The 21,670-nt window shown below is 39.9% G+C and overlaps 1 protein-coding gene across 3 annotated transcripts in view; it reads right to left on the bottom strand.

Annotated features, from left to right (window-relative positions):
• The window catches only part of LOC136883440 (uncharacterized), a 76,833-nt gene that overhangs the window by 18,397 nt on the left and 36,766 nt on the right, over window positions 1-21,670 (bottom strand). Inside the window, exons 1-2 of one of the 3 annotated variants that reach the window (XM_068229695.1) lie at window positions 9,082-9,201; window positions 5,135-5,197 (exon numbers count right to left, since the gene is read on the bottom strand). In XM_068229695.1, coding sequence (XP_068085796.1) covers window positions 5,135-5,152 — 18 coding nt within the window. In that variant the 5' untranslated portion in view covers window positions 5,153-5,197; window positions 9,082-9,201. Of the gene's footprint in view, window positions 1-5,134; window positions 5,198-8,915; window positions 9,051-9,081; window positions 9,202-21,670 lie in introns of those variants that run through there. The other 2 variants (XM_068229697.1, XM_068229696.1) reach the window with 2 other exon arrangements.

Here is a 21,670-nt window from a genome sequence, read left to right as displayed (position 1 = left end):
AATAGTGGTGAGAGCCCATCTCCCTGCCGTAGTCCAGTTTTAATTTCAAATGTCTCTGATGTTTCACCCCTAAACTTCACTTTTGACTTGGTATTGGTGAGAGTCAATTTTATCATGTTTAATAATTTGGGGTGTAGTCCAAGGTGTCTTAAAATTTTAAACAGAGATTCTCTATGGATGCAATCATAAGCTTTCTTGAAATCTACAAATGTTATCACCATATCTCTGTTTCTTCTCCTGTTATAGTCCATTATCAACTTAAGACTCAGAGGAATTAGAGACTGCAATAATTTAGCAAGGGACACGTCCACCTCTATAATATAATGTTTGACACTATTATTTGTAGTACTCGGAAGACCCGGTTTGATTCCTGGAACTGCCAGAGATCTAAGAATTCAGACAGTTCAGGCACTGGCCTTCTGACCCCAACCTGGCAGGTTCGATCCTGGCTCAGTCCGGTGGTATTTAAAGGTGCTCAAATATGTCACCCTCATGTCGGTAGATTTACTGCCACGTAAAACAACTCCTGCGGGACAAAGTTCCCGCACCTTGGTGTCTTCAAAAACTGAGGGGTTTGAATTTCCATGGAAATGTTCAAAAAAGTTCTGTATGGCAAGTGTGTGTTTTTTGCGTGTTTTGAAAATGATCTGCTGTTATTTCGGCTTCGTTGGAGTAAAACATCTTTCCCACTATTGAGTAGCCATCATGGAATCTTGAGATATACATTAATCTCATTGACGAAGAAATTGAATGTTTCCTCATAGATAGTGATTCTGGAGAGCTATATTTTGATAAGAAAGATGGAGAATATATAGGGTACGATAGTGAACTACAAGAAAGTGTCAAAGAGGAAATGATGAACCTAATGCAGAAACGTCACCACCTCCTCGGGTATGTTTCTTCTTCCTCAAATGTTCATGATTTTGACAAAACCAGTTCTGGAATCACCAATTTTATATTATATTTCAGTATCACCAAGCGGAACAGCCAAGCATGTTAACAGGCTATGGCTACGGAGCCAAAATCCACATTCGGGAGGCGAGTGGGTTCGAACCCCACCGTCGGCGGTCCTGAGAATGGTTTTCTGTTGTTTTCCATTTTCACTTGCAGGCAAATGCCAGGACAGTTCCTATCCATAGGCCACAGCCGATTCCTTCCACTTCATCACCCAGTTTCATTCACCATCATTCATTATCTTCTGAACTGAGGTTGGCATCAGGAGGGGCATTTGGCCGTAAAAACATGGTGTAAAATATCAACTCATCTCATTCCCGACCTTGCATCATGAAACAGGACTAAGGGGTATCAGTAAAATTTAATCTGTAAAAGTGCTTCTTCCTTTAAAATAACTTGGCCCAGAGAGTTTGCCTGGTTATAAAAACAAGGCACCCTGAGACGTGGTGCAGGTCTTTTCAATTGACACCCATGGGCAACCTGCATTCTTTGTTTAACAGCACGTCCTTTTATAAATATGTTATATACCGAGCTCGATAGCTGCAGTCGCTTAAGTGCGGCCAGTATCCAGTATTCGGGAGATAATAGGTTCGAACCCCACTGTCGGCAGCCCTGAAAATGGTTTTACGTGGTTTCCCATTTTCACATCAGGCAAATGCTGGAGCTGTACCTTAATTAAGGCCACGGCTGCTTCCTTCCCACTCCTAGCCCTTCACTGTCCCATCGTCGCCATAAGACCTATCTGTGTCGGTACGACGTAAAGCAACTAGCAAAAAAAAAAAAAAAAAAAGTTATAGCTTTATATTAAGTGTTCAAACAACAGGCTGAGAAGCTTTGAAGTTACACTGAGTCGACACTAAAAGGTGCGGCTTCCTTCGTAACAACTTACATATAAAAAGTATTTCTGTTCACAACTAACACTAAAATATGTCTTAATTTTTTCATTTATCCTTTAAAAAATGTCAACATTTCCCTCTTCTATTTCCACAGCAATTTACATGTACAACTAATTAACATATATTAAATTGTTTTTTTGATTAGTACTGACAATACCAATATAATTGGTCCGTTATTGGACATCACAAATTTCCCAGCTAACTCATTCCTGGTTGCCAGCGTTTCACCCCAGTGTGCTAAGTTGGGCTCATCAGTTGGTATTTATAGTATATAGTTTGTATTTATAGTACTGACACTGCCTTCGTGATATACAAGCCGTACTGTAGCTCTGATGACGTCACGCTTTGGGTGGGACTTGGAAGCAATACGCATCCGCTCCGCTTGGATAACACACTCGTTTAAATTACTTAAGAAACTGTTAACACTTTATAAAACCAAAAACTATTCATAAATATCTGTTAGATCTGACATACAATGCATATCGTTCCCCGGAACGTTCTATTTCTCGCGTATATCAGTTCGTTTCCGTGAGCATAGGCTAACATTTTGAGACATATTCTTGCGATTTCTATCCATTTACTAGTCAACTGGAACACTCACATCATACATACTGATAGAAAACAAGCAACCAATTACCAATACAATATACTACAAATGTAAATTATTCCTTTACCACCAATTCAGTACCTACAAGAAAGATTACGAGTAACCTAACATCCAACAATAATAAACATTTACTGTCATTGTCATGAAATTCAGTTATTGTTTAAAAAATGTATATCTTTTTTAAACAGCAAATAATAATTATACAATTATTTTCATATTGTATTCAATTTTCATGGAATAACCCTGTTCCATTGCCTATGATATGAAATTTGCTATGAAATATCTCAGCACTCTTATTTCACAATACATTTCTATCTAAAATAGTAAAATGCACAAATTGGACTTGAATTTTCAAATACACCAAATTCCAATAAGCCGTAAGTCTGGTTACATAAAAATATATCTAATGTTACCCACGTTTTTGACGTAATAAGAAATTGTAACTCACCATCTGGACGAGATACTCTTATTTCCCTCAGGATTTAGTCTTCAGGAAAGTGGTTGTAGGCTACACACAACTGTGCGGGGATTAACTCTTAATTTCTACCTAGGAATAGCCTTCTTCCATTACTAACTCTTTCTTCATTAGAAAGAAACACAAATACTGGAGTGTATTCTCCTCGTTTATAATTGGCTTTGCAGCCAGGCACACAGCAACTCTTAGCATGGTGATTTCTCTCAGTGATAACCTTAATTCAATTATATGCACATCATGGTTGATAATAAACGCTGAATGCACAAACTCAATTCATTTTACACTATGGATATAATATTACACAAATAAACTACAAAATTAAAACACTGCAGAGAGATATTCTTAACCTATAGCCTCACATGAATACACGCTCACACTAGGTTTTCTTCACTAATTGAGAACTTTTCACTTAATAATGTAGTCGATGACGACTCAGTCTGATGTATATCTGAGTAAACATGTGTCCAACGTAAAAAATTTCAAAAAAACAGCGAAGAATTCACATGTAACTAGACTAACTCACGTGCTAAACTTCCCCCTAACGATCATCTGATTGCTTTCCTGCGCTCGCTACAGTACGGCTTGTACATCACGAAGGCAGTGGTACTGACAAGGCGAATTCTTTATCCCCTGTTTATTCAGTGCAGCAAGTTTATCACTATAAGTAGTCAATACGGAACTATAAAGACATCAATATGGTCAAATTTATAGGTTTGTACCCTACACACACCAGCATTAACACAATTCAAACACAACACAGCTGATGTGGTTATTAATTATTGTTATTAGTTTCTTAAAATTAGTAATTTATATTTTCATGATTACATTTTATTCTGTATTATGTATAAGTGTAAGTACTGTTATTCTCAAAATTTATAAGAATTAGGCTATTTATTAATATATTTGCCATTTGAAATTTCTCTCTTTACACTTTGCTTTACGTCGCACCAACACAGATAGGTTTTTTGGCGACGATGGGATAGGAAAGGGCTAGGAGTGGGAAGGAAGCAGCCGTAAGCTTAATTAAGGTACAGCCTGGTGTAAATATGGGAAATTATGGAAAACCATCTTCTGGGCTACCGACAGTGGGATCTGAACCCACTATCTCCCAAATGCAAGCTGATAGCTACGCAACTTAAACTGCGCGACCACCTGCTTGGTCCATTTAGAGTATCTGACTCCAGGTTGACCTTTCCTTCTTCTTCTTCTTTTTTTACTGCACTACTTTCCACTGTCGAGAACAAGCGTGATACAGTGGATGGTTAGCCCATTGTTAATATTACAGAAAAAGCATTTTGAGAAACACAATATTTTCTACTTGCTGAATATAAAATAAACGAGGGCTTAGTTCAATTAAAAACTGCTTGTTCTCATCACAGACGAGAGACAGCAGCAGTTATCTTGAAAAAATTAATTCTGGGGGCTAACCCATTTTTTTTTTCAGGCATAACTTCTCTATACAAGGACACTTTTTCATCTATGACGGGGACTGTCACTCAGCTGGTCGCCAGCGCAGCGATCTTGTCTCCCACCAAGTCACCCCCCCCCCCAAAAAAAAACAGTCCCGTGGTGCAACAGTCCTGAAGGGCTATGGCCTACCAAGCAAATGCTGCTCAGCCTAAAGGCCTGCAGATTATGAGGTGCCATGTGGTCAGCATGAAGAATCCTCTCTGCCATTATTCTTGGCTTTTTAGACCAGGGCCGCCATTTCACAGTCAGATAACTCTTCAATTGTAATCACACAGGCTGAGTGAACCTCGAACCAGCCCTCTGATTGAGGTAAAAATCCCTGACCTGGCCAGGAATCAAACCCGGGGCCTCCAGGTAAGAGTCTGACAGGGCCAGCGTCTCCTGCCAAGCACTTTGCCATAACGCGCTTCTTGGCGCCACAAGTTCTTGTCCTTCGCAATCTGCTGAGAGCTTTATCAGCATAAGGTTCAGTTTAGTCAAGTGTTCACGTACTGTATTCGGTGCTCAGTGTGTTGTTCCAATGCCATCTTCATTATGTGAGCATTTGTATACACATAATACCTTCTTAAGTACCAGAAATCTTGTTCGAAAACACTCTATGAATCCGTGCTGGTCGAGTGCTGGCTGCATTATCGCAAAGTGCTTGGCGGGAGACCGACAATTCCCGCCATAGATGAAACAATGTCCCTGTAGAATACTATTTACCACAGCAAAGAAAAGATAGTTACTAACTGAAGATCCGTTTCCCATTGTGTCAGTAGAAGAGATTCAATTCAACCAGACTGCTATGTTTATCTGCAACAAAGAAAGATAACACGAACTGATGAAATGTAGTTCTCTTTATCAGAATGGTGGTGGTGGTGGTGGTGGTGGTGGTGGTGGTGGTGGTGGTGGTGGGGTTACATCTTTTACCAAATTAAATTCAGCAACATACAAATTTTTATAGCTCAACAAGAACACAGACTACTTCATCAACCTTAACAAACATATATACATCTGTACATACATTACAATTCATGAAATAAGGTTCAGATTTTTAAGAAGCATAGTAATTACAGTAAGCTTGCAAACCTTGGCCCAATGTTTCGGTAGCCAGGCTCTGCCTGCCACAAGCCAAGACAAAGAGTGAGTGGTAAAAGAGTAACACCTCTCTATAAAACCTTGGTCCAGCTGGTCTGCCTGGTAGTACCACATACAGGACAAGATGGTCAACGGTTTAGATGGACGGCAGAAGAGGACTTACCGCCCCAGCGGCAGACAAAGCGGAAGAACGATCTTTACCTAGCAGCGTCTGTACTCTAGGGGAGCAACCTTGTTTAACACCTGGCAGTAGGTACAAAATACACCTACTGCTGTGTAAACAGAGTAGGGCGGACCAACAAATGACAACTCCTTGGAGGGTAAAGTTAACTCAGGGAATGATAAAAGATGTAAAACCCATGATCCATATCAATCCGTATCAATGTGCAGCATATTTTAACAAGTTGACGGTAATTATTGTTCTGCCTTATCGATACAATATGTTGTGTGCCTTAAGAAAGTTCACAAATTAGTAGCAGTAAATGTTTCATTTTATTATAAATATCATCAGCTACAGATGTCTATCTTTAGGTAAAAACATTAAATGTGCAAAGACATACAACATATTGTATCGATAATATGGAACAATAATTACTGACAATTTGTTAAATTAAACCTAGATTAGACAAAAAAAAGGTTTGCTAGTGGTTTCACGTCACACTAGCACATAAAGGTTTTTGGTGACTGGAGGATGGTAAAGGGCTAGGATTGGGAAGGTAGCAGTGGTGGTCTAATTAAGATAGGGGTGCCTGGTGTGAAAATGAGAAACCACGGAAAACCATCTTCAGGGCTGCTGAATGCAAGCTCACATATCTTCACAATCCTAACCGCACGACCAACTCGCTCTGTAGACGAAATTAAAAATGTGTTTCAAGACTGAGGACTGGAACACTAAATATAGAAACACTGACTTGGAAGGTAGAAGAGATGTGATGGAAAGAAGGAAAATGTATTTGCTTACACTGGCAGAAACAAGATGGAAAGGGACTGGATTGGAAATGAGGAAGGAAGGAAGGACAAATGAAGAGGGAATAGTGGTGGGAAATGATTTACAGGAGGAAATACAATGGTATATGTGACAGAATAATAAAAATTAAAATAGCACTAGCAGACTGTATAGGCTATTACAAGAAGGAGACTACTGGGTGAGTAGGCCGTGCGGTTAGGGGCGCGCAGCTGTGAGCTTGCATCCGGGAGATAGTGGGTTCGAATCCAACTGTCGGCAGCCCTGAAGATGGTTTTACATGGTTTCCTATTTTCACACCAGGCAAATGCTGGGGCTGTACCTTAAGGCCATGGCCGCTTCCTTCCCGGTCCTAGGCCTTTTCTATCCCATAGTCGCCATAAGACGGTGTGTCAGTGCGATGTGAAACAAATTGTCAAAAAAAAAAGAACGAAGCTATGAAGAAGAAATGCAGAAGCAGCTGGAAGGAAAGAACATGATAGTAATGGAACATTTGAATGGAAGTTGGCAAAGAAAGGCGAGGATACAAAAATGTGCTGAGAATGGAAGGTTGGGGGAGTCAAAATCAGGAAGATGAGAAGTCGCTGGATTTTTGCAAATGGAATGGGTTGTTGGTTGGAAACTCTTAGTTTAAGAACAAAGAAAGCCACAAAATAAACTGGTACAGCAGAGACTGGTTAAGTGATATGTTCCGAGCTGTCAGTGGAGAGATGGCGTGGGAGGACATCAGTAGACGAATAAATTTGAGTGGTGTCTTTAAAAGTAGGAAAGATCACAAAAAATATGAAGATAAAAGTTGGAATTCAAGAGGACAAATTAGGGCAAATATTTGTTTATAGGAAGGGGAGTTAGGGACTAGAATAACTAAGCAAGGCAGATGTTCAATAATTTTCCAATTTCTTTGCGATCATTTAAGAAAAGGCTAGGAAAACAACAGATAGGGAATCTGCCACCTGGGCGACTGCCCTAAATGCAGATCAGTAGTGACTGACTGATTGATTGATTGATTGATTGATTGATTGATTGATTGATTGATTGATTGAGGTGGACTACTTGCTCTGAGGGGCATTACGGAGATTAAGGTAATAGCATTGGAGGCCTTGGGCAGTGACCAATGACTGCTGGTAATGAACCTGATAGGGCCAAGGACAAGAAGGGGACAGAAAATCAAAGAATAACAAGCCATTCACAGATTTTCATTTCCATAGAATTTAGTGAGAAATTGAGAGCAGGGCTAAGAGAGGAGTATGGCATTGGAACTAGGCTAGTTACACAGAATTTATTAGACAAATAGCTAAGGTGATAACAAGTGACTAAATTTCTGAGTTGCAAGATGTGTTAGTTTACTCCTGGATGGATCAGCCGACAGTGGATCTGTTAGCGCCTACTTTACCATTTTTATCATTAACATAGCTAACATGTTTTCTTATATATATAAATGATATGAGTAAAGAAGTGGAATCAGAGATAAGGCTTTCTGCGAATGATGTTATTCATATAGAGTAATAAATAAGTTACAAGTATGTGAGCAACTGAAAATGACCTCAATAATGTTGTGAGATGGACATCAGGCAATGGTATGATGATAAATGGGGTTAAAAGTGTCAGGTTGTGAGTTTCACAAATAGGAAAAGTCCTCTCAGTTTTAATTACTGTGTTGATGGGGTGAAAGTTCCTTACGGGAATCAATGTACTTACCTAGGTGTTAATGTAAGGAAAGATCTTCACTGGGATAAGCACGTAAATGGGATTGTAAATAAAGGGTATAGATCTCTGCACATGTTTATGAGAGTATTTAGGGGTTGTAGTAAGAATGTAAAGGAGAGGGCATATATGCTAAGTCTCTGGTTAGTGATTGGAATAACTTACCAAGGGAGATGTTCTGTAAATTTCCAATTTCTTTGATATCATTTAAGAAAAGGCTAGGAAAAAACAGGTACGGAATCTGCCACCGGGGCGACTGCTCTAAATGCAGATCAGTAGTGACTGATTGATTGAACATACCATTATTTCCTTAGCTACACTTCGAAAATATGATAAATTGCTTATTCCATAGAAACTGAAAAAATCATGATTTTGGCGTTTTTTTTTTTTTTTTTTTTTTTGACACGATAAAATTCGCCCAATACCGCACGTTCCTTTACGGAACCCCGATTTACGTACAGGTAAGTCACCCGCCGACAGATTTATTTCGAGCCAAGCCTCAGACAAAAATCCCCTTTTTTTTCTTTTTGCTTTACGTCGCACCGACACAGATAGGTCTTACGGCGACGATGGGACAGGGAAGGCGTAGGAATGGGAAGGAACAAGGTAAAACCCAGCATTTGCCACGGAAAACCATCTTCAGGGCTGCCGACAGTGGGATTCGAACCCACTATCTCCCGCATGCGACCTCACAGCTGCGCGCCCCTAACCGTACGGCAAACTCGCCCGGTAGACCGAAATCCTGCCACACACGGTCCGTCTTACCTGTCACCTTAGAACTGTGTCCATACCGCTTCGTTATGAACTCCGAAATTGAGATACCGTATTACAAAATGCATTTTCCAGGAATGGTACACTTGACGAGAACTTCTATTTACACACCACTGCACTCCTCAGCATGGATATAAAACAATGCGTTTCAATTTCTTACCAATGGAATTTCTCGAAACAAGTAAAGCTGCGACCTTCGCGACGAAAGGACAGCTCCACACAAAAGCATAAAACACGCATCAGCAGAACACTGACTCAAAGTAAACAGCAAAGAGAATAAGTAGTAAACAGTGGCAGAAAGAGAATAATAGGCACAATAGCCAGGAGGAGGCAGCTGGGACCAGTGTTGCCAAACTAGTGGGGTTCCCTCTTCCAATCACATGACCCAGCATGAAAGGAGGAATTTTATTGATTTCGTAATGTGTAGAAATTATCAACAAATAACTCTTCATTCCTACATCACATTAATTATTACATCATCAAGGAGTATGTTATTACGTCGTTAATATTAATAACATTAATGAGCCCGTCGAGTTCCTGCTTGACCTTGTTGTTATGACCTAGGTATTCTATATATATTGGTAGTGCGCACAAATGTATTCTATCATCTTTGGTTATGACTTATGACGCTCTTATCTTCCCCTCCCCCTTCAAGCCAGCTTGACGGTTGAACACGGGCAGCTTATTCGTGTCTCGTGTCATCGTGTGGTGACCTATGGCAGAAAGCCTACATATTCTCTTTGGCAGAAGCCAGTTGCGGCGATTAGGGGAGCCACTACGTGGCTCCATTTCCGGAGATGCAAATGGCCCTGAGGTCCACTTAGCCTACACCAAAAATGAGTACCAGGTTAATTCCTGAGGGCAAAGGCGGCCGGGCGTAAAGCTAACCGCTCTACCCCATCACGTGCCGACGTTAACAATATGGTGGAAGCTTTTACCTTCCACTCCTCCAATACATTTGTATTCCATTTTAGTTGGCTGAAACAAGGAATTATTAAAACAAGTAATTTGCACAAGCCCTGTTGTCTATCAGCTACCGTAATTATTTCCTTTATTTTCTTTAATTATATGCATAAAATGTCGTTCGTTGTGGTTGACCTATTTGTATAGCGCCACAGTACCTACCTAAGTAGTGGAGTGGGCACTTAGCATTCTTCCGTGAGGAAGGGTAGTAGGGGATTTTTTTTTTTGGCCTAGTCAGGGTTGCCACCCTTAGTACTTTCGTACTAGATCTAGTAGCCTACTTCGTGGACATTTTTAGTACGTTAGTTCTTTTTATGGAAATCTAGTACCTTTTACGGAGGTAGAGCAGAAGCTCTTCTACTGCAGCAGAAGAACAAGAAAGAAATTGATAAGAAGTTTCAGAGACAAGTGCCTATCTTTTCATGTTGAATTCTGCGAACAGATTTTTAAGAGGATTGATTTTGTGATCCTATTTGAAAAATCTGTCCATGTCGAACCCAGAAAATTGCAAATGAGATGGCAGCTTCATCAGCACAATTCCATTAGCTATATATTTCCTTAATGTAATTACAGGAAGTGTTTATGAAGTTAGATATACAAAATGGTGGTTAGCCAAATCCACAGAAATATAAAAGCCTTTCAGTCTGTCGAACACACAAACTCAATATAAATATTATACTATAACATACATGTAAAAACACACACACTATTAAACAATAGTGTTCAACAGACTGAAAAGTCTTAAAGTCACATTTAACTGAGTAGACAGTGGAAAGTTCCTTCTTAATAAACAAGTCCACATATAATCGCTGAAAGAAAACTAAGAATATATGAAATTTTGCTTTTGAAGTGAAAAATCCTGTAGGCGACTACATCTTTCCAAATTTGACGAAATTTGTGTTTAGGGGCTCGGTTCGCCCGGAAGGACGAGGGTTCGAATCCCCGTCAGGAAGTCGTAAAATTTAAGAAACGAGATTTTCACTTCCGGAGATGCAAATGGCCCTGAGGTCCACTCAGCCTACACCAAAAATGAGTACCAGGTTAATTCCTGAGGGGAAAGGCGGCCGGGCGTAAAGCTAACCGCTCTACCCCATCACGTGCCGAGGTTAACAATATGGTGGAAGCTTTTACCTTCCACTCCTCCAAGGGCCTGTACGCTTTTTAGTGCTCTGTTTACCACATTTTTCTGCTGTTACTATAAATAAGACCAAACTGAGAAACAAAATCGAATCCTGCATGTTGAATGGGCTCCTTCTAACAAAGGAGAAACTAAAACATTCATCTGCCCAAAATTTTCACATTTCTAAACAGTTTATTGCTTTGGCAAGGTTTTCCAAGTATTAAGAGAACAATAGCGGCGATTGGGAATTAAAAGTGCAGGGGCAAAGAAAATGTATATAGACGACAAAATGTATCCGGGTTTGGGGTATATATCGGACCGGGGGGGGGGGGCATATACATCAAAACTAAAATAGATAAAAACGCTACAAAATAATACTCTCTGAGCAAATTTTCACAGAGGAGTAAAGGTTGACACTTTACCAACTTAAGTGCGGTAATACAGTAATCGTTTTTCTTTGAGATTTTGATTCAATACTAGACAATAAAACTTTCACCAAAGGAACAATATTACACACGTGTTACAATTAAATGGAAGTAGGCCTACGCCTGATTATACAACTAAAAATCATTTAGTATTTGACTACACACTAAGAAACTAACAGACATTAAAGAGACTGCCAGAATTACGAAATCGCGACAAACGGGTGAATCATACCTCATTGTTCATGACCTTGGCAAATATATTGTATATATACCTTTGCCACGCTTCCAGACGGCAAATGCAATGTCTCCACTACTTGCTGCGGTGCTGTACAAATCGGTTAGCCGGGACGAACGATATTTTGTACGCATTTCTGCTAATAATTTTGTAAATAATTAGAGGAAATAAAGGAAAGAATTAGCTGAAAGACAAGAGGGCTTGTATAAATTGTTTTTTTTAAACCTCATATAACTCTCAGTTTCATCCGGCCGAAACGGAATAAAATGCAATGTTTTCTCCACAAAGTGGGGGGCAACTGCCCCCCTCGCCCCCCCCCACCCCCCTAATCGCCGCTACTGTAAGAGAAGAGCAAAATGTGAAATGCATGTGAATATATTCTAAAAGACAGCCAACTTTTGGGTATTGTATGAAGACAAAAGGCGCGCGCGCGTGTGTGTGTGTGTTGAACTGAAATGCGTGAGAATATTCAGTGTGTGCATATTCTAAACACAAATAAATGACTATAAATTCGTACTCAGCTTGGAACTGGATGTGTTATGATGGTGTTGATTGAAACTGAAACATTGCTGCTTCCCATAATAGATATCAAAACCAGTAAGTTCTGATTATTACAAATTTCTCATATAATAAATATGTATTTTTAATAAGTATACTTTATTTTCTATACTGCCTTTATAAATAATCCTACTACATTAAAAAAAAACAGATTTAGTACTTTTTCCCATAATCTAGTACCTTTTCAGGGGAAAATTTAGTACGAAACTTTTTTGCCCGGTGGCAACCCTGGGCCTAGTTGACGGACTCTGAGGTACGATTCACCCGCTTGCCGTGCGCATTCGTCAGTCTGGCAGTCTTTTTAGAGTCTGTTGGATTCTTTTAGTTTCTTAGTGTGAAGTCAAATACTTAATGATTTTTAATTATATAATCACGCCGTACTTCTATTTAATTGTAATACATTATTTTGTAATTGTTTTTACTTTGGTGAAAGTTTTATTGCCAAAAATCTATTACCGTACAACCTTTACCTTTCTGTCGAATTTCGCCCAGTGAGTATAAAAATGTACAATTTTGTAGCCCCCCCCCCCCCTACCTTTTTCTCTTGAGTGTTGATGTATAAACCCCACACTATCCCACAAACCCGGCTACTTTGTCTGTAAATATTTTTTCCCCCTTACTTTTAATTTCCAATCGCCGCTACTGGCAGAAGCAGTCAATCTAAAAGGATATTAAGTTATGTCCTTTGATGGAAGGATTATCTGGTATCTCTCTGTCTCCTTCATATACATGCGCCGAACTTCTGAAGTTCTAAAGATAATAAGGAAGAGACATCTTAAATTTTAACTACTAGGTACTGTACCCATGGCCCCCACATCCCCACATGAAATTATGGGCCCGAAACCCAGAATCTGAGGCGGGCCCCTTCTTTTCAAAATGTTTCCGTATTTATTTATTTTTTTAGGGAGAAGAGGAAGTTGATATGTATGTGTAACCCATATCCCTTTTGTCTACACGGTCGGGTATGAAGTGACATGAATCTTCGTAGCAAGTTTTTATGACCAGATGCCTTTCCTGACGTCAACCTCATCAGAGGAATTAATGAGATGAAATGAATGACATCGAATAGCACAAAGGGGTCTGCTCAAGGCTTAACCAGAGGTGGATCCAGGATTCCCTGAGTGGGAGAGGGGGTATTTTTTAAAAGATGCCACAAAGCCAAAACGTGTTTATATCTTGTAGTAAAGCGAGCAAGAGAGAACCGTACTGAGAGGCAACATATCCCCTTCAACAAATCAAAATTTTATAGTTCCATACATTTTCATGAATTTTAAAGCATTAATAGAGTTCTCATTGTCATATCAGAATTGCAGGAAGCATTCAGTATGAAACATTTTCATACATAAATACAATATGAAAGAGAATTCTTCAAAGAATTTAGCGAGTTCCTAATATATATTATAGATTACTGTTAACAAAGAAGATGAACCAAGCATGCAAAATCTTGCAAGCCACCACTACCAAACGTTATTCCCTGTTTTTGTCATGTGTGCAGTTTGTTATGAATTAATAATAATAATGAGGGTTAGGATTTTTAGGTGCAAATTTCAGATGACAAAAGAAAGGGAAAAGGTGCTCAAACAAGGTTAAAAAAGGGACAAAAAGGTGCTGGTTTATTCAACTAATTCAGCAATTTCTCTTTTCTAGTTTATTAAATTATAAACAAGTACATCAAATTATCACTCATCAAAAGAAGGAAAAAACATGAAGCTGTTGTACTTCCAAGACATTAAGCACATTTTTAAAAGTAAGTCTGTTCCTGTTAGGAGATAGAATGTCTTTGTAGATGCTAAAGCTTCTTTCGACATCCACAGAAACCAGTGGGGCAAATCTTGCATTGACTTGGAATGGCAACTCTACAGATGTGGCAAATTCCTCAATGTCTGGATTCTTCTGAAGACTAGACTCAAGTTTGTCTTTGGCAAAGCCATCTAACTGCTCCCTCACGGAAGTAAAAATATCCCATTGTTTTTCCTTTTTCAGACCTTGTTTTTCTAATCGTTTAATAACTGTAGTCAGGTACTTGTAACTATGGACACAATATAGTTCTGTCTGCAAATGATGTATTTTCTCCGGTAACAGAAGTTGCTGTGCCTTGGAAATTGTACTTGCGTCGGCTGGATCCAAAGAAAGCACAACTCTATAATTTTGCCACGATCCCCAGCGAGTAATGACCGGGAAATTTGGAAGGGGCAGGCCAGTTGTTTCCCTGTAGGTAGCAACACGACTCGGAACTTACAGTAGAATCTTCTTCAGGGCAGAGATGAATTGATTTGCAAAGTCATATTCGTTCCTTATGGATTCACAAACCCTGTGAAGGGCATGAACCAAGCATGTCACATGCTTCAACTTAGAAAATAAACGTTTCAATTGGTTAACAGCTGAAACCATGTATGTAGCTTGGTCTGTAACCGCAAGAAGAAGTTTTTCAAACTCGATACCAGTAGAGCAGAATTTTTGGCAGAAGTCCATAATTGATTGCATTACTGTACTGGCATTGGCTTTCTGTAGCTCATACATTTTTAGCAACAAAGGCTTAACGTTCTCCCTTGCTAAGGGAAAAACTAAAATGTTCAAAACATATCGTTCCATTGAGTCTATGGTTTCATCCACAATGATTTCCACATTGCAATCAGACACTTTCTCCTTGATTCTTTGTATTGTTTCTTGGTAAACAGGCTCCATGTAGTTTTTCTTCAAGTACTCTCATCAGGCATTGACATCTTTGTGTATTTTTCAAGAAATCCCTTGAAGGCTGGATGGTTCACCTTATTGAGTGGAATTCCTGCTTGTGTAAGAGCTGTACACAAATCAGTGTTTAATTCCTTCAAATTTTTGGCTTTTTGAAGAACTCTGTTGAAACACATTTCGTAATAGAGGTTGCCGCGATTTGTTTGCTTGAAGAGTCTTATTCATTTAATGGTTAATGCTGGAAATGTGTTGTTTGATGCAATCTCGCTAGTGTTTTTCATCTAACAAAATTCTTGAATCACAAATAGTACATCGCATAACAGTTCCATCAGTGCCTATGAAATCTTGTTTGAATTCCTGAGCCAGAGCAATAAATCGGGCACTGGGCACCTTTGGCATGGCAAAATTTAGTTGTACACTCAATTAATAATGTAATAAAGTGCTAACGCCAGTTCACTTGCTAACTCAATGCGATTATCACACAACTCACTCTTGCGCTCACTTGCTGTTCACACTCTCTTATAACACCGCGACAGTTACCAGAATGTTCTCATTCATGCTGGAACTGATGTCTCAGTGATTTCTAGTAGCTTCGAGCAGAAACCCAGTCTCAATTCTTGGAACTACGCGGGTGGGGTTGCTGACATCTCTGTGTCAACAGCCTCCGCCTCCATGCAAACAGATGACGTCTCTCACAGTAACAAACTCACATTCATGAACAGCAGGCTACTGATACTGGTGGGATAGAATCACTCGTTGTCAACTGCATTATAGCGATAAAGCAAGAGAAAGAGGTTTTGTGGAACACACAATTATTTTCCATTGTTGTAGGTGTGCTTTCAACTCCCGCGTGGTGTTTACTGAAAGAGGTAGGCTTACTTTTCGCATGTACGCAGCAAACTGAACAGACGTTAATTGAAAGTTAAATATTTTATATTGATTAGAAATCTTTTAGAATAAATTGAAATTAAACTTAAAAGAAAAAAAGGGGATTATGGGCATGGTTTGGGGAAAAAAGGGATAAAGATCCCCCTCCAAAAAAGGGGAAATAAGGTGCATGAAAAATGCTTCCTTTTGCAATTAGAAACAATTTTCACACTGTCATATCTTTCTGAACAGCTTTAATTTACCCTAACAAAAAGGTGCACACCTAAAAATACCAACCCTGATAATAATAATATTAATATTTATTTTTACAATTTGTTTTATGTCGCACCGACACAGATAGGTCTTATGGCGACGATGGGATAGGAAAGGCCTAGGAGTGGGAAGGAAGTGGCCATGGCCTTAATTAAGGTGCAGCCCCAGCATTTTGCCTGGTGTGAAAATGGGAAACCATGGAAAACCATCTTCAGGGCTGCTGACAGTGGGGCTCGAACCCACTGTCTCCCGGATGCAAGCTCACAGCTGTGCGCCTCTAATCGCATGGCCAACTCGCCCGGTATAATAATAATGGCATGTGGTCTCCGAAGAGGCCTGGTGCAGGTCTTTCAAGTTGACGCCATATAGGCGACCTGCGCGTCTGTGAGTATGGGATCCTACCCGTGATGAATTCTAATGATGAAGACGCGACACACACACCCAGCCCCCGAGCCATCGGAATTAATCAATAAAAGTTAAAATCCCCGACCTTGCCGGAATCGAACCCGCGACCCACTGGACCAAAGGCCAGCACGCTAACCATTTAGCCAGGGAGCCGGACATGAACTAATAACAACAACAATAACATGAGTCTTTTAAAAGTCGCACTTGAGTAACTGTATTAACTTTATAGCAAGCTTTGATCATCACTGACAAACTGCTTAGCACTAATTGAAAAGTTATTTACTAGTAAACATAGCCCCTATTTAATTTCACCTCCCTGTTTTCATGTGACAATCTCAACAACATTTGAGATGTTAGCTAATTCCACTGAAGTACTAGGGGGACTTACCCTTACGTCATCATCTGCAGATCCCAGTGGCGTATGCTGGGATTAAGACATGGGCTACCACTAGACTTAGGTTACTGGTACCCATTTCCAGTAGTTGGTATAGTGAACGTCAAGCCTTAAATATTTTGAGCTGCAGCTAATAGCCATCGGAGTAGCCTGCTATGTTAAGGCTGGTTCACAAGCTACTTTGTACTACCCTGGCCTCTGCTACTGCCAATACTCAACACCTGATCAATGGAGGTGGTAGTTAAAGAATCAACCTACTCGTACTCATAATTCCCCTGGCTCGGGGACTGGATGCTTATGACAACTTCACCATTCATTTCATCAGGTCGCCACCAAGCCTTTCCAGAGGCCATGCATTATTATTATGATAATTTCTTTCTTAATCCGTGATTCCTCCAGAGTTGGTTTTTCCCTCGGACTCAGTGAGAGATCCCACCTCTACCGCCTCAAGGGCAGTGTTCTGAAGCGTGAGACTTTGGGTTGGGGGATACAACTAGGAAGGAGGGCCAGTACCTCTCCCAGACGGTCTCGCCTACTATGCTGAACAGGGACCTTGTGGGGGAATGGGAAGATCGGAAGGGGTAGACAAGAAAGAGGGAAGGAAGCGGCCGTGGCCTTAAGTTAGTTACCAACCCAGCATTTGCCCGGAGGAAAAGTGGGAAACCATGGTAAACCACTTCGAGGATGGCTGAGGTAGGAATCCAATCCTCCTCTATTTAGTTCACCTCCCGAGAATAAGTGGATCCCATTCCAGCCCTCGTACCACTTTTCAGATTTCGTTGCAGAGTGGGGAATCGAACTCGGGGGAGGTGGTGGCAGCTAATCACACTAACCACTACACCACAAAGGCGGACATTATTATTATCATCAAATTAAAAATAGACTTTTACCAAGCGAGTTGGTCGTTAGGGGCATGCTCCTGTGAGCTTGCATTCGGGAGATAATGGGTTCGAATCCCACTGCTGAAAGCCCTGAAGATAGTTTACCATTTTCACGCCAGGAAAATGCTGGGGCTGTACCGTAATTAAGGCTACGCCTGCTTCCTTCCCACTGCTAGCCCTTTCCTATCCCATCGTTGCCGTAAAACCTGTCTGTGTCGGTACGACATAAAGCGAATAGACTTTTACAGTATTTTCAGCGGTCGTACTCGTTGTTCACTGATTTTTAGCTTCCTCAGCTGATCAGTGGTGGTGTCCGACCCATGATCACAGATTCCATTACGAACAACAAAAGAGAACGCTAAACAATAAGCATGGCCAACAATAAAGTTTGTTAAGTTCGCATGAGCCACATAACCATAAATACTTTTCATAATTATTTACGTTGAAATACCTTTTGTATGGATTCTTGTTTTTCTCCTTATGATCACACTGTAACTGAGGAGGAGGTGGGGTAGGTTTACCATTTTTAACTATCAGCAATTTATCTTCATATTTCAGTTGCGAGAATGATTATCCAGCAACTGTTTTATTACACACGGTTCAGCCATTTCACAAAAGTAACGTCCCATGGTCACAGTCACGTTATACACTGTAACTTCAGATAAACTAAAATTATTGTCTGATCAATAATACTACTGAAATACACCTATAATTTTCAACTATTAGAAATCCGTAAGATGTCTTGCACCTGCAAAAACAAACTTGTGATACTGTATTACATGGGTGAATCCCATCGATTCGGACACTTCCAGAAAACTTTGAGTCTTTGGGCCTCCTCTTTCTACAGCTGTCTCTCTCGTTAGCGGTGGCGATTTGACGGACCGAAGCCTAGCACACTTAAGCCCAGTTCACACTAGATGTTCATTCCCATAGGGAACCTGAAATATTTGTCCAGAATGAGTAAATTTATAATACCAATATAAATGGTCCGTTATTGGACATTATAAATTTTCCAGCTAACTCATTCCTTTATAAATTTACTCATTCAGGACAAATATTTCAGGTTCCCTATGGGAATCAACATCCGTATCATCTGATGGCCAGGCAGGCATCAGTTTTTGGTAATGAGACAAAGTCTCTCATAGTGTATTGGCACTGCCGGTGGTTCCAAGTAGCCTATGCAGTGGCTTCCATGGAGCCATGCGTCTTGGTAGGTGTGCTATTTGCCAACTAATGACCCCAACTTACCACACTGGGGTGAAATGCTAGCAACCAGGAATGAGTTAGCTGGAAAATTTATAATGTCCAATAACGAACCATTTATATTGTTATCACACTAGATGTACAGGGCTGTTCTGAGCAAGTCATGATGCAGGCGTGGATCGATCAGGCCGATTCACACTATATGTGCTGTGGTCAAGCTGATCTACACTCGATCTCCCTGTTCTGTTCAGTCTATCCCAGTAGGTCTGCTAGTAAACAGTAGTGCCAAAAATTAAAATGCCTTTTTCAAGCAAATCATTTGTTAAAATTGCCTTGATTTTGAACGAAGATGAGGAGAATAGGCCCACTTGGAGGATCTAGGTGTATCAAATGCTGACAAAGCGAAAAAGAGAAGGAGAATTTTGTTACCTTATTTCCAGAGTTAGTTGACGAAGAATCAAAATTCTACCATTACTTCCATATGTCGCAGTATGATTCATTGAAGCAGATATTCAACAGATGAATACTTTGTTCCGAGAATGCATCACGCCAGCTGAAAAACTTGGTGTATGTTTGAGGTTAATCAAATTTTTGTTTTTTGTACAAGGATGGTTAGGGATTATCGTATGGTTATACAAGTACACAGAAGTTTACAAATAATCAAATGGAAATATCCAAATTTGACAACCATTCCAGAGCACATGGTGTCACTTGGTGTAGAGTCATCAGACCACCGTCAAATGCATGAAGTGGGCACTCTTGAACAATGTATTGTATGGTTTGGTCCTCCACTCCACAGTCACAGGCAGCAGATGTACAGAAACCCCGTTTCTTTAAGGTGTGACCACACCTCCCTTGACCCATTCTAATGCGGTTCAGCTTTGACCAGGTTTAACTTTATAAAAATATATTAATGAATACATTACAGGAAAATACAGTTCTTTATTGTAGCCATCATTCTTAGCTATTGTGTGAATTGTGTTTATTTCTGTTTTAAGGTTTTCAGCAGACAGCAGAATATTAAATATTATAGATCATACTGTAGTAGGCATCTCCATTTTGGGCGATGGGGTGGATGGAGCTTTGTTTTATAGTGTTTGAGGTTTGGGTTGGTTTCCGGTAAATGTTATATGATAAATGGTTGTCATGCCTGGTAACAGTTACATCAAAGTAGTTTAGTGTGTGATTGGTTTCTATTTCTATTGTGAATTTTATGGGTTGATCTATGTTGTTTAGTTGTTCCAGGATGGTGTTGCCATTAGTGAAGCATTCGCCTGTTGACGTAAATATGGCATCCACAAAGCTAGACCAAAAGAATATATTGTCAATTTTGTCAGTTTTGTCAATTTTGGAGTGTTTCAAATGATCTAAGTAGATTTCTGCTAATATCCCCAAGGCCAGCGATCCCATAGGAAGTCTACCATAGTTATGAACATCAGCATTATTGGTTAATTTAAAGTTTATACGAGTTCTACCTGTGTACCAGTTTCAAATGAAGAGTAAAGCATTACACAGGGTGTTTCATAATGAATATCAGGGTTTTAAGACTCTGTAGTGTTTATTCCATTGAACTTACATTTGTAAATCACACATCAAGTGAAAGAGCAACTCAATCACTTTGTTCTGCAAGTGTTCAATGTGAGCACCATTCGTCATAGGCACATATTGAGTCGATAGCTGAGTTTGTCCCACACCTTGCTCAGTGTGTCTGAAGCAATTGTTGCAACAGCTACTTCAATCCTGTTTCTAAAATCGGTTAGGTGGGCTGGCAGCGGAGGTACAAACACATGATCCTTGACGAGTCCCCAAAGGTAAAATACACATGGCATCAGATCGGGTGAACATGGAGACGATGTGAAACAAGCTCTATCATCTGGCCCCTTGTGGCCATCCGGTACAATGTCATTTAACCAATCGTGTACTGAGTTATACCAATGAGGCGGCACACCATCTTGCTGCCAAATAAAGTTCTCTGGTTCCGCTTCTCGTAATTGAGGAAAGAGCCATTATTTAAGCACATCAGATATGAAACTCCAGTTACAGTGGCTTCAGCATAAAAGAAAGGCACATAAACTTCCTGCTGGGATATTGTTGTTTGAGTCATCAGTCCATAGACTGGTTTCATACAGCTCTCCATGCCACCCTGTCATGTGCTAACCTTTTCATTTCTACATAACTACTACATCCTATATCTTCTCTAATCTGCTTGTCATATTTATACCTTGGTCTACCCCTACCATTCTTACCACCTACACTCCCTCAAAAACCAACTGTACAAGACCTGGGTGTCTTAAGATGTGCCCTATCATTCTATTTCTTCTTCTGGTCAAATTTAGCTAAATCGATCTCCTCTCACCAATTCGATTCAGTATCTCTTCATTCGTGATTCTATCTACCCATCTCACCTTCAACATTCTTCTGTAACACTACATTTCAAAAGCTTCTATTCTCTTTCTTTATGAGCTAGTTATTGTCCATGTTTCACTTCCATACAATGCCATGCTCCAGACGAAAGTCTTCAAAAACATCTTTCTAATTCCTATTTCAATGTTCGAGGTGAACATTTCTTAAGAAAGGCCTTCCTTGCTTGTGCTAGTCTGCATTTTATGTCCTTCTTACTTCTGCCATCATTAGTTTTTTTTTTTTTTTTACTACCCAAGTAACAATAGTCATCTACTTCCTTTAAGACTTCATTTCCTAATCTAACATTTCCTCCATCACCTGACTTTGTTCG

This window comes from Anabrus simplex, chromosome 11 (genome assembly GCF_040414725.1).
Source record: "Anabrus simplex isolate iqAnaSimp1 chromosome 11, ASM4041472v1, whole genome shotgun sequence".
Lineage (NCBI taxonomy): Eukaryota > Metazoa > Arthropoda > Insecta > Orthoptera > Tettigoniidae > Anabrus > Anabrus simplex.
This window is presented reverse-complemented; position numbering and strand designations above follow the sequence as displayed.